The 14,505-nt window shown below is 43.3% G+C and overlaps 1 protein-coding gene across 6 annotated transcripts in view; it reads left to right on the top strand.

Annotated features, from left to right (window-relative positions):
• The window catches only part of wdfy3 (WD repeat and FYVE domain containing 3), a 110,310-nt gene that overhangs the window by 20,928 nt on the left and 74,877 nt on the right, over positions 1-14,505 (top strand). For all 6 annotated transcript variants that reach the window (XM_069718776.1, XM_069718774.1, XM_069718777.1 and 3 more), the window contains exons 3-8: positions 1,958-2,081; positions 3,221-3,330; positions 7,120-7,341; positions 7,875-8,067; positions 9,895-10,081; positions 10,171-10,337. In XM_069718776.1, coding sequence (XP_069574877.1) covers positions 1,958-2,081; positions 3,221-3,330; positions 7,120-7,341; positions 7,875-8,067; positions 9,895-10,081; positions 10,171-10,337 — 1,003 coding nt within the window. The remainder of the gene's footprint in view (positions 1-1,957; positions 2,082-3,220; positions 3,331-7,119; positions 7,342-7,874; positions 8,068-9,894; positions 10,082-10,170; positions 10,338-14,505) is intronic.

Genomic DNA, 14,505 nt, shown 5'->3' with positions numbered 1-14,505 from the left:
TGATGAGAAGGATCCCCGTCAGACAGGAGCTGCTTCTCTCTCCATAATCCATGTTGGTTGAAGGTGGGAACAGTAAACAGGATGTCTGAATCATCACATCTTTAATCTCCTCATCACATGTCTCAGTCAGCTGATCTACAACTATCACACATCACACTTCTGTCATCCTGAGAAATGATTCTGCTTCGGTTTCACTGCTTCAGCATCGTTGAACCGATCAGCAGCGAGTGATGCTGAGATGCCTTCAGGGAACAGCTTGTCCTGGTTTTAATGGACTTCATATGAGAGAAGCTGAAGTGGTGTGTTGGTGGATGAAAAGATGCTGACGTGGCGTTTCTGTGAGTCCTCAGGTCAACCTGCAGGAACGGAGACGTGATTCCACCTCTTCATCTTCTGTTCTTTCATCACATCAACGTGTCTGTTGCACAACAAACGCATCGGTTTATTAGTTGTTGGTCCATCCGTGGATTTTAACAATCAATGTTATGTCTCTGAAGTTTATTTGTTGCCTTAAAGTAGCTCAGATATTTTATTTATCATTTAATTGACATGAACTCATCTGACTGTGATTTAAAAATGTAAATTTCTGGTTTACTGTATAAAAAGAGTGAGCAGTACCGATACCCACTGAGACTCTGAGCGATACGACGCTCCATAATTTGGTACAAAAAATAAAGACGTAACAGAAAGATGTGACAAGATTGAACAGTTTTGGATCCTAACTTTTTTTTTAGATGAAATAACGATGGTGCATTAAAAAAAAGTGTGATAATGTCATCTTCAAGATATGATCCTCCAGATGTTCTGGGTCTTCTCCGAGGTCTCCTGCCAGTTGAGCGGGTCCAGAAAACCTCCAGAGGGAGGCGGCCAGGAGCCGAGTACGATCCACATCTTTTGCCCGAAGGAAAGAGTCGAAGAGAAATAAAAACGTTGCGTCATGTTCTGTATATTAATCAACATGGTTGATCAGCAGACTGCAGCAGCTTTATTTTAAACAGGACTTTTTCTTTGACAGATTGTAAATGTCTGTTCAGATCGGTTTGTTTTTCAGTGATCGATACGGTTTATGATTTTAGGAATGCGTGTAATCGTATAATCTTTACACATGAAACTTTCTGAAAATGTTTTTGATACTGGTCTGATTTTTTGCTTTCGTAAAAGTAGCATTTAAAACATGAAAACTCAGTCAGAAATAACAGTGAAACATGTTCAATTATGAGTAAAAATCCTGAATGATACCCGAGGAAACAAATATATAAAATAGTGTCACCGTAATCCGCTAAAAGTATCATAAGTAAAAATAATCAAGGAAACTGGATTTACAAAATTAGATTAATCACATTCAAATGATGGGAATACAATGACGTGTACATGTGTAGCATTTAAATATTGTTAAGGAAGATGTAATTTAATCTCCAGATACGGATGCCTCGTCTTCCTGTATGTACACTGACTGCATGTGGAACAGATACTGGCCAGTAATTTTCCTGCATTTAGAAATACAAAATATAAAATACAGTTTCCTCCATCTCAGCTGGCTGCAGAGAAAATCACAGTTTAAATCCATATGAGCCTTATTTGACCTGTTCACTGTTTTATGATGTGTATGGTTTTGTTACACAGCATATTTTTAAAATATAAGACAATGTGAAATTCATTTTTAGTCAGATAGCTTCCCCCCTTTCCTCTCGGATAAACAAACGCATGATGAGCCTCTGTTGAATGAAGAGTAATTCATCTTTGACCTAAGCCTGTAGAAGAAGGAGGTGCCAGGTGTGTGTCCCCACCAGCTGTAACCGTGACGACCTGCAGGCTCTCAGCCAATAATCAACCGTTTATTTCCAATAAATGAACACCTCCTCTTGGACTCCGATGTTTTGTTGTTCAGTCGTTCTCCTTCATCGGTTCTTGTTGAACTTCAGTTTCTCTTTGTAACTTCCTGGTTTTGCTGCTGCAGGTGTTCGGGAACGCTCCGCCCAGCAGCATGACGGAGAAGTTCTCCGACCTGCTGCAGTTCACCACCCAGGTGTCCCGCCTGATGGTGACGGAGATCCGACGGAGAGCCTCCAATAAATCCACAGGTGAGTCCTTCCACCCACTTCACCACCATTAAAGGGAACATCTTCATGCCAGCAGTTCAGTTTTTGTCATGAAGTTGCAGCAAATATTTTGTGCAGGAAAAAGATGGTTTGTTATTTGGTGCTATGGAGGTCATTCTGCAAAAAGGATGGCTGCAGCACGTGTTTAATGTGACGAGAGGAGAGGTGCAGCATCTCTGCAGCTCTGTTTCCTCACTGAGACTCTGACGATGCGTCCGCTGGAGATCAGACGGAGAACGTACTGCTGACGAGTATCGTCCCAGTAAACGTGTCAGGATCGTGTTCATGAAGGCCTCGAACAGACGAGCGACGTATCTTCAGCCGAGAGGTTACAGCTCCTTACTCTGCTTCAACCTGTTGTTTCCTCCATCGGCTCCTCCCTCGTTAACATATCTTCATCCAGCGGAGCGTTTTCACTGAGAACACAGTGTGAGGCTGGATGAATGTTTCAGGGTGAATCACCGCCACTTTATTTAATAACATTATAAAACCAGGACACACACACACACACACACACTCCTCCAGCTGGTGGCCAGACCTCCATCTTCATCAGCTCTCCATCATCCTCCTAACTGACTCACTCCGTCTGATCAGTCAGACTTTCACTCTGAAACATTTTCACCAGACAGATTTACATTAGAACATCTGGATCCCTCTGATAGTGATGGTGTGCAGGATCCATTCACAGGTGGTTCATTAAATGGTTTAAGGGTCCACTGGATGCTGCAGCAACATGTGAGACAGATGTGTGTCTGTCCATCTGGGTTCTTTCACTCCTGTGGGCCAGATGTTTAAATTATTCACGAGAACCCCATTTCCTCACTCTTCCACAAAACATGCACACATCCAGTGAAATGTTATATAAAGCCTTTTAACAGAATAGAAGACCAACTTTATTTGTCCGTGTGGGAAAATACATCACAGAAATGGACATATGTGAGTTAACGTGGAGTGGACAATCAGCACACAAGTGGACACGTCCCGGACCTGGTGGACATCCTCCCTGATTTATGCCAACTAATGTCTGCGTGTGCGTGTGCGTGTGTGTGTGTCTCTCTCTCTCTCTCTCTCTCTCTCTCTCTCTCTCTCTCTCTCTCTCTCTCTCTCTCTCTCCCCCCCAGAGGCTGCCAGTCGAGCCATCGTTCAGTTCCTGGAGGTGAACCAGAGCGAGGAGGCGAGTCGCGGCTGGATGCTTCTGACCACCATCAACCTGTTGGCCTCCTCCGGACAGGTGGGTGGAAACACACGGCTCAACGTGTGTGTGTGTGTGTGTGTGTGTGTGTGTGTGTGTGTGTGTGTGTGTGTGTGTGTGTGTGTGTGTGTGTGTGTGTGTGTGTGTGTGTGTGATCATCATGAGTGTGTCTTTGGAAGAATTGTCATCAGACATGTGGATGTAGATGTAACAGGAAAAAAAAAAAAAGTCAAAATAAGAGCTTTAGATGCTGTTTAATTCATGTTCATTCAACACATAGACCTGCTGGATGAAACCAACAAAGAGACGTCTCTGACAACTGGACGTGTGGAGAAAACTCATTTAACATCCAGTAATATGGAATCACTTCCTTTGATCACAAACATTTAATCATCATTTTAATGTGAAGAACACATTTCCCACAAACCCCGTCACTTCCTGTTTCTCCTCTTGTTCCTGTTCCTCCAGTGAACAGAGTTTTATTTGGAGATGAAAACAGCAGCAGAGACTTTCTGGTTGAAATGAGGAGTTCTTGTTGGTAATGAAGAGAGTTTTGTTTAAAAAGATTTACTTTATGTCGTTAAAACTTTCAGCAACGATTCTGATGACGACGTTTTTTGAGGCAGGATTTTTTTTTTTAAATTGCAAGCTCCTGCAAATATTGCTGAGTTTGCTTCAGTTTGCTTGAATTGTTGAGATCACAAGATTAAAATGTCTTCTCTTCTGATGCTTTGGTGTATCACATGAATAACATCACTGTCACATTTTTAAACTTCCCTCCAGTGATCTCCATTTAAAAATGAGATTTTGGTGTCTCGCCTCACTTCCCCTCATCATGTTTAAATCCTGGCAGCTCCTCCCGGTTCAAAGCGCTCAGACTGGACCTGAAGCTGCTGTTTGTGTCTCTGAAGCCAGCAGACATGTTGTGAACTCTGCGGCCTGCATTCCTCTGCAGGTCTTGTGCAGGTCTTGTGCAGGTCTTGTGCAGGTCTTGTGCAGGTCTTGTGCAGGTCTTGTGCAGGTCTTGTGCAGGTCTTGCGGGGAGCGCTGGCTGCTGTCAGCCGGCTGGCTGCTCTTCCTGCTCGGCTGCACACCAGAAATCCACCGCCGCTGCTGTTCAACACTTCCTCTCTCCGTCTGCATGTGATCAACCTGCTCTTTGTCTTTTCTTTAAGTGGCTCATTCCTGTCAGGAACACAGACTCACTGTCAACATTCAGTGACAGCAACTGAAATAGAGTTCAGTTTTTTGTTCTTTCTGCTGCCGTGTGTTGGAGACGGTGTAGCTGAGGGCTGAAGGCCTCGGGGGATGTTCACTGTCACTTTGTAAAAATAAACACATTTATCAACGCACACATGCAGACAACAAATCTTCTACTGTCAGGAACTAAAACTTTGTTTGTCGACTGAGTTCTTTGTTATAACAGTGTGACTCTGCCGTGTTCACCATCACATGTGGTGCAGGAACACGGAGTTCACAGAGCGTGATCTCATGTTCCACCTGCCGGGCAGAAATAGTCTTCCTGCCGCTCAGCGCTCGCAGCTCCTTCCTCTGACCTTCTCCTCCTCCTCCTCCTCTTCTTCCTCCTCCACGGTGCACATTAGCATGTGACATGCTGCCTCTGACCCTTTTCCCCTCGTTTCCTCTTTCTCCTGTCCTTTGTACGAGCTTGAAGACCTCCTGCTGCTGATTGGCTGGAATCGTGTTGTTTGTCTTGATCCGAACCACTTTGTTTACCTTTTATAGAGCCAGAGCTGCATACAAACTACAGACTGGATATAAAACTACAGACTGGATATAAAATTACAGACTGGATATAAAACTACAGACTGGATATAAAACCACAGACTGGATATAAAACTACAGACTGGATATAAAACCACAGACTGGATATAAAACTACAGACTGGATATAAAACCACAGACTGGATATAAAACTACAGACTGGATATAAAACTACAGACTGGATATAAAACTACAGACTGGATATAAAACCACAGACTGGATATAAAACTACAGACTGGATATAAAACTGCAGACTGGATATAAAACTACAGACTGGATATAAAACTGCAGACTGGATATAAAACCGCAGACTGGATATAAAACCACAGACTGGATATAAAACTACAGACCGGAGATAAAACTACAGACTGGATATAAAAGAGTTCGTAGCTTCAGGTCTGTAAAATGGTTCTGATCCAGAAGTGTCTTCAGCTGCAATACCAGCGAGTGCCACTAGAGGTCGGCTCCAAAAAGCCTCCGGCTCCATAGACTCCCATTCAACTTCTCTCATCAAATCCAAAGTGAATAAAATGTGTCCATCAGTTATCTCGGTGTTGTTAGCTAAAGTCACTCCTTCTTCTTAGTTTTCTGGAGGTCCATCTGAAAATAATCCCTCATTCATTAGAAAAGAAGATTCAAGAAGACCTGTTTTTGGGGGCGTGTCTGTTTGATTGACAGGCCTGTGGTCCAGTCAGGTTACAGCTATCGGTGGGCGGGACGTAGTATCGTCAGGTTTCCGATCAGATCGGTCAGATCCACCTCTGGCTCCTCCCCCAGCTCGTCCAAATATGGTCACTTCCTGCTCCGAACCGCTCCGAACTAGTAAAGATGGTGACGGACAGAATCTGAACTGGAGGATTCATAACGTTCACAAACCAACGATGACATCACTGATGGTTGATGACATCACTGTTGGTTGACCTCACTGATGGTTGATGACATCACTGTTGGTTGACCTCACTGTTGGTTGATGACATCACTGTTGGTTGATGACATCACTGATGGATGATGACATCACTGATGGTTGATGACATCACTGTTGGTTGACCTCACTGATGGATGATGGTTGGTGTTCAGCCAACCAGAGAGGTGTGTGTGTTTACAGGCTCTTACAGACGTACGGTCAAGGTTACTGTGAACAGTCAAGAGACACAAAGACATTTGCTGTGTGTGTGTGTGTGTGTGTGTGTGTGTGTGTGTGTGTGTGTGTGTGTGTGTGTGTGTGTGTGTGTGTGTGTGTGTGTGGAAAAAGACACACACGGAGACTGAGAGCAGAAATATGTCAAGAAAGCACTTCTGTGTCTGTGTCAGAGAGACGAGCACACTGGGACTGCAGAGCGTGAAGGGCATCTTACAAAAATAAAAAGAGGCCATTGGAGGTAGAAACACAAAGCTGCTTCATCGAAGATGGAGGAGGATGGAGCAGATGGAGGAGGAGGAGGAGGAGGAGAAAGAATGGAGGAGGATGGAGGGAGGAGGAGGGGAAAGGTGACGTCAGGTTTATGGGAGAGTCTTCGGTTTACTGTCTGAGACACCAGAGGAGAGAAACACAAATCTATTAAAGCAACGTGCACACACACACACACACACACACACACACACACACACACACACACACACACACACACACACACACACACACACACACACACACACACACACACACACACACACACACACACACACACACACACACACACACACACACACAGTGGGAAACACAATGCACACACACCTGAGACCCTTTTTTTTCTTCACAGAAACTCGACCACAAATCAGAAGTTAACAGAACCGCCGAATACCAAACAAACAAAAAGATTTCGGTGTATATTTGTGCAGTAGAAACCAGCTGAGCTCGCCTGCTGTTGTTCAGCTACACATTTATCATCTGTTGATTTTCACAGCACAGTCGGTCGCTGCATAAATACATCTACAGTGGAGGATCTCCAACTGTTGTTTCTGAGTCTCCATATGTTGTTTGAGCTCCGTGTTTTAAAATAACTTCCGTATTTAGTGATTAATAATTGTCCACCCTCCCCGACAGAAAACGGTGGACTGCATGACGACCATGTCCGTTCCCTCCACGCTGGTCAAATGTCTCTACCTGTTCTTCGACCTGCCCCACATGCCTGAGGCTCCCGTAGGCCCCGCCCCTCCGCCCCCACAGGCTCCGCCCACCCAGGAGAAGACCCCGGGCCAGGGCCACACCCAGCCCGAGCTGCCGCTGGCTGACCGCCGGGCGCTGCTTCAGAAAGTCTTCGTCCAGGTGAAGAGTTTTATTCACTTTCTGCTTCTACACATGAACTTTGTTCTTAAATAACTCATTTAATAAACAAAAAAAGAGAAAGGACTTTATAATTTTGTAGAAAACCATATTTTGCTTCTGCAGAATAAACACATCTCAGTGATTTGTTGTTGATTCAGCAGAACTGTAATACTTGTTCACCATGTGGAGAATCAATACTTCTTTAAATACGACGCTTATTGATTTAATTTAATACTTTAAATCCATCAGTGTTCTGCTGTAGAGATTAATGGATTTCTCACTAGATGATGGGAAAGTCTTCCTGATATGTGATATTGAATCTTATATTTTCACACACGTCTCCATGACGGAGACTCGGCTCGCCTCTTTAATCCAGCAGCTGATTTTCAACAACCTCGCGTCCTCTCCTCTCCTCTCCTCTCCTCTCCTCTCCTCTCCTCTCCTCTCCTCTCCTCTCCTCTCCTCTCCTCTCCTCTCCTCTCCTCTCCTCTCCTCTCCTCTCCTCTCCTCTCCTCTCCTCTCCGCTGTTGCAGATCTTGGTGAAGCTCTGCACCTTCGTGTCTCCGGCGGAGGAGCTGGCGCAGAAGGACGACCTCCAGCTGCTGTTCAGCGCCATCACCTCCTGGTGCCCCCCCCATAACCTGCCCTGGAGGAGGAGCGCCGGGGAGGTGCTCACCACCATCTCCAGACACGGCCTCAGTGTCAACGTGGTCAAATACATACATGGTGAGTACGAGTCTCTTCACATGCAGCGTCAGCATGTCAGTTTGTTATGAAACACGATGTTTTTAAAATGACTCTCATCATGATTATGATCATTATTAAAGTATCAGCTCAGAAAATGGCGTCGTGCCTTCATTATTACTGCAGATGGATCCTTTGATTTTAAACCTCTCAGGAGTGTTTGACGTAAACACAACTGGAGAACGGTTCGCACTGAACCAAGCTTTTAGTCTATTGTTGTTATTATTATTATTATTATTTGGTGAAGCAAGAAATGACAAGTGACACTATAAATTAGACTTGATATGAACAATGCAATGAGTAACAGAGTACTCCAACACTTGTACACCAACAAGCAGTAATAATTTAAAGAAAGGGGAAAAATAAAACGAAAACAAAACAAAAGACAATAAAAAAAAACATGAAATAGGCAATAACGACATTTTTATGATAAATAGGTAAATTAAAATAATTGATAATAGTAGTCGCAAAAGAACATTGGCTTTCCTCGTCATAACAGGAAACAGGACAGACTGGTGATAATAATACTGATAAATAAGAGTGAGGAAGAAAATAATGAAGCATTACGTAAACAAATAAAGGAAAAATGACATCAAATGAATCAAATGAATATTGTCAGTGTATCAGATGAGAGGTTTGTTTCTCTGGTGTTCTGTGAAGAAGTCACTCCATAGTTAGTGTTAGTGAGCGAGTCCACATGTTCAGGGAACATCAGGGATCCTAACAGCTCTTCTCCAGACAAGGAACATCAGGGATTGGATCATTTTTTTGGGCACTAGAATATCAATATTTCCCATTTGGTCATTTTTCGGTCATACTCTATTGATCCCGCAAGGGAACATTTCTTTCTTACAGCAGCATGGAAGATACGGCAAAAGCAATACAAATTACAGAATAAAAATAGAGGTAGTAAAGGTGTAAATATAAAAAAATTAACTAAAGTAAAAACAGTGCAACGGTGTTAATGATGACGAGTTATTGTACCGTTTTCTCTCCTTTCAGTTGGTGTGTGAAGTGTCAGAACTTCAGGGAAGATGTTCCTCTTCGTGTTCCTGCAGGAAAATGTAGATTTCAAGAGCTTTAGCTCCAAAATGTAAACGGACGACAGAAAAGATGATTATATAGTTTGTAAAGCTGCTATACATCTATCAGATATGGGATACAGAGTCCCTTGTTGCCACGGCAACAGTAAGAAAGATGCTGGCTTGTTATTGTTCCCATCAGAAAGGGTCTGCGTGTTTATGAGGTCAGGGCGTCACGGTGGTGCAGTGGTTAGCACTGTCACCTCACAGCAAAAAGGTTCCGGGTTCGAATCCGGTCCTGGGCCTTTCTGTGTGGAGTTTGCATGTTCTCCCTGTGCTTGCGTGGGTTCTCTCCGGGTTCTCCGGCTTCCTCCCATCATCCAAAAACATGCACCTCAGGTCAGGTTACCTGGCGCTGCGCTAGTGGCAGCCTGCTGCAGCATCTCCCCCCTGAGAGCCCCCCTGCTGTAGTGAAGACATTTCCCCTCGGGGATTAATAAAGTGTATAAAATCAAAATCAAAAAACGTCTGAGTTTCAGCTTGTTTTCAGGCAGGTTGACTTTGACTTGGAGAGGGAACTCGTTTCTGAGGAAGTACAGCTGCTGATCTGTGTTTTCCCATCATGCACCTGCAGCACTGAGCAGTGCAAAAGACTCTTAAAGTTTCCCTCTGAGCTCGTAGGACTTGTTTTCCACCTGATGTTTGTTCTGTCATTTCATACATTCTGTCACACCTTCTCTTTCTTCACCTCTGACCTCTGACCCCTCCCCCCCCTCCTTGTTTCCAGAGAAGGAATGCCTTTCCACGTGTGTCCAGAACATGCAGCAGTCAGATGACCTTTCGCCTCTGGAGATCGTGGAGATGTTCGCCGGTCTGTCCTGCTTCCTGAAGGACTCCAGCGATGTGTCCCAGACGCTGCTGGACGACTTCCGGATGTGTCAGGGTTACGCCTTCCTCTGCGACCTCACGCTCAGGTCCGACCACGTCCTCGTCCCTGCAGCTCGCCGCTCTCAGTGAGTTCACCAAAGTTCACGCCGGTTCTTCTTCTTCTGTCCGTCTGCAGACTGGAACAGGCCAAGGAGGACGAACCCAGAGACGCTCTGAAGGACCTGGTCAACCTGGTGACGTGTCTGTCCACGTACGGGGTGACGGAGCTGAAACCCGCCGGCCTCACCACCGGAGCCCCCTTCCTGCTGCCGGGCTTCGTTCTCCCACAGCCTTCTGGGAAAGGTACGGCCAGCTCCTCCTTACATCATGTTTCTGATCTGACACAAACACGTGATGATGATTTAATGGAGTCTGTCCTTTTCACTGAGACTAAAACAGTTTTCTCAACAAGCCATTGAAATGATCATCCAGAGAAGACTTTAAGGACTTCCTGACAGTGAATGTGAGGATGTTCCCTCAGATCTGCCTCTTAAATCTATAAACTACCACCAACCTGCTCAAAGCCTTGAAACAAGAGAGGACTGTCAGCTGGAAGCTGTCCTGTATCTCCCCGTCACATCTTAATCCCTGAAATGACTTTGATGGTTGGCTGATCCCAGTCAGCTTAACATGCTGACAGACACCATGGCAACTCTGCCGCCTGTCACACCTCTGGAGATGAATGCCTCCAGCCTCTCGCATACTAATGAGCTCTTAGGAGCGCAGAAACACTTCAGTGGTTCAGAGAACTGTGTGTGACTGCATGTTTCCCTCTGAAAAGGTTCCTCTTGGCCTTCTGTCTGTTTTTATTTTTACAAGAAACACTTCGAATGACAGCCTGGTCCGACTCAGACTGGGTATAAAACTACAGACTGGGTATAAAACTACAGACTGGATTTAAAACTACAGACTGGATCTAAAACTACAGACTGGATCTAAAACTACAGACTGGATCTAAAACTACAGACTGGGTATAAAACTACAGACTGGATATAAAACGACAGACTGGATATAAAACCACAGACTGGATATAAAACGACAGACTGGATATAAAACTACAGACTGGATATAAAACCACAGACTGGATATAAAACGACAGACTGGATATAAAACGACAGACTGGATATAAAACCACAGACTGGATATAAAACGACAGACTGGATATAAAACGACAGACTGGATATAAAACCACAGACTGGATATAAAACGACAGACTGGATATAAAACGACAGACTGGATATAAAACTACAGGCTGGATATAAAACGACAGACTGGATATAAAACTACAGACTGGATATAAAACCACAGACTGGATATAAAACGACAGACTGGATATAAAACTACAGACTGGATATAAAACCACAGACTGGATATAAAACTACAGACTGGATATAAAACCACAGACTGGATATAAAACTACAGACTGGATATAAAACTACAGACTGGATATAAAACTACAGACTGGATATAAAACGACAGACTGGATATAAAACCACAGACTGGATATAAAACCACAGACTGGATATAAAACTACAGACTGGATATAAAACCACAGACTGGATATAAAACGACAGACTGGATATAAAACGACAGACTGGATATAAAACGACAGACTGGATATAAAACCACAGACTGGATATAAAACGACAGACTGGATATAAAACTACAGACTGGATATAAAACTACAGACTGGATATAAAACCACAGACTGGATATAAAACGACAGACTGGATATAAAACTACAGACTGGATATAAAACCACAGACTGGATATAAAACGACAGACTGGATATAAAACGACAGACTGGATATAAAACTACAGACTGGATATAAAAGTGTTCGTAGCTTCAGGTCTGTAAAATGGTTCTGATCCAGAAGTGTCTTCAGCTGCAATACCAGCGAGTGATTGACAGGCCTGTGGTGCAGTCAGGTTACAGCTATCGGTGGGCGGGACGTAGTATTGTACTAACGTGAGTCAGACAGACGTGATGAACATGTTCCTTGACAGATTTCACACTCGCAGCAGCTGGACAGTTTAAACTGGTCTGTCTCCTCCAACCAATGTTGTGTTTGATATTAAAATCCCACTCAGCTCTGCAACCGTTTACACCGCAGGACTAACACAGTTAAACTCCTGTTCACCCTCCTAATTACAGTTCCAGCTGAGTGTGGTGGTACGAGGGTCCGCTCACACGCCTCATTACACTGCCACACTCACTCAGCTGCTGGGTGTGTGTGTGTGTGTGTGTGTGTGTGTGTGTGTGTGTGTGTGTGTGTGTGTGTGTGTGTGTGTGTGTGTGTGTGTGTGTGTGTGTGTGTGTGTGTGTGTGTGTGTGTGTGTGTGTGTGTGACGACATCTCTGTGTCAGTTTCAGTTTATGAGTCATAGTTTATAGTTTTATATTTATACTCAACCCACAAACGGAGTCAGGTCAGTGTTGTAATGTTGTTGATGGATAACACTCATCTTTTATCTGCTGCACTTCACTCTTTCTCTACGCTGAAGACTTTCTGTATCAACGCCTCAAATCTTTTCATTTCCTCATCAGATGAAGATTATTTATATATATATATTTATAGGGTTAGGGTTAGACTATATATGTGTGTATATATATATATATATATAGTCTAACCCTATATATATATTTATATTTTATTTCTGCAACCACAACTCGACAAAATATACTGCGAACATTCATCTTCAAACAAGACGTTACCATTACTGTAAACTGTTAATTGTGATGAGGAACAACAGATTACAGGGAAAGATTTAAAAAGTTTGCATTTAGAAAGTCTGATTTTGACAGATCAGAGGACAGATAGATAGATAGAAAGATAGAAAGATGGATGGATGGATAGATAGATAGTTACTTTATTAATTATAGGTGCAGGAAAGCAATAAAACAACAGTAAAATATTAAATATAAAAATGCACAGTATATACAATAAATAGAATAAAATAAAATAGAATAATTAAACTAAAACATTACATTACAATACATTTCATTTATCTGACTCTTTTATCCAACGACTTACAATCAGTTCATTTCAACCATGAGGGTTCAAAACCAGAACAACAAGAATCAAGAAAATACAATTTCTTCCAGAAAGCCAAACTACAAAGTTCTATCAGTAAGTTCTATTTTAAGATACTAAAGTTCTACTGTTCAAGGTAAAGGAGGAAGAGGTGTGTTTTTAGTTTGTGGTGGAAGATGTTCAGAGTTTCTGCTTCCTGATGTCGGTGGAGCTCATTCTACCATTTAGGAGCCAGGACAGCAAACAGACGTGATTTAGTAGAGTGTTTAACTCAGTGAGGAGCAACAAGCTGATTGGTAGAAACAGAGTGGAGGGAGGGGCTGGGATGAAGGGTTGGACCATGTCCTGGATGTAGAGAACCTGGACCAGAGCCTGGACCAGAGCCTGCACCTCCTTCTGAGTGAGAAGAGGACGTATTCTCCTGATGTTGTGCAGCATGTATCTACAGGAACGTGTTGTTGCAGTGATGTTGGCAGTAAGAGAGAGTTGACTGTGGAGTGTCTCCGAGGTTCTTATCAGTCAGGGTCGGGATAACAGAGTTGTTGAAGGTAGTAGTCAGGTCGAGGGTGGGAGAGTCTTTCTCTGGAAGGAAGAGCAGTTCGGTCTTGTGGAGGTTGAAACACAGCAGAGGTGGAGCTCCGCCCACAGAGACACACAGAGATCAGAGGACAGAAACACAGCAGAGACTCTCACACTGAGCTGGAAACAAACGGCTGCTCAGAAATTAGGTATAAATGACATAAATACAATATTTTCAGCTGGACCGCAACAGAGGGGGCGGAGCTATGAAGTGAATCTGTCACTGAGAGATCAAAGTTACACCTGACTTTTCAAATTAAAAGCCCTCCAGTTTCACACAGGGTCCAGTCATGTACGAGGTTTAAGCTTAGATGTGTTTCCTTCGTGTGTATTCCCGATCGAAGGGAGACACTGGATTTTATTAATTAAATCAACCATCAATATTGAAAATTGCATTCAGAAACAAGCACAGAGTATCAAATGAGTATCAGTTTGTTATTGTCATAAAAGAAGCTGAGTCAGCTGATTTGGGTGGAGCTCAGCTATGTGAATAAATGTTACCGAACATGAGGTCAGAGAGTTTCGAGTAAATCAGAACAATATGAAGTTGTTTTTTTTTAACAACTCTGGATTAGCAGTTTTAAGTAATGACCAACAAATCACCTTTTTCAGGCTAAAACACAGAAGTGGGTTTTCGGTTTCCTTCCAGTTAATAATGTAAATGAATATGCAGTATGAGATCCGGTTTCTTTGGTCGTTGCACTTCCTGTTCTTCAGGTTTCATGTCCCTTCAAGATATTTTATTAACCTCCAGGAAGGTGTCAGATATCCAGCTTCACGTGAAGATGTTTCATCGTCCACTCCTCTGATGTTTGCTTGTTTTCTGTGTCTTGATACTCTGGTATATAATAATTTGCA

Source organism: Brachyistius frenatus, unplaced genomic scaffold (genome assembly GCF_029030835.1).
Source record: "Brachyistius frenatus isolate BFR_SWC_R1_liver_20210118 unplaced genomic scaffold, ASM2903083v1 Contig_199, whole genome shotgun sequence".
NCBI classification, from domain to species: Eukaryota; Metazoa; Chordata; class Actinopteri; family Embiotocidae; genus Brachyistius; species Brachyistius frenatus.
The sequence above is the reverse complement of the archived record's forward strand: the minus strand, read 5'-3'. Positions and strand labels throughout refer to the sequence as shown.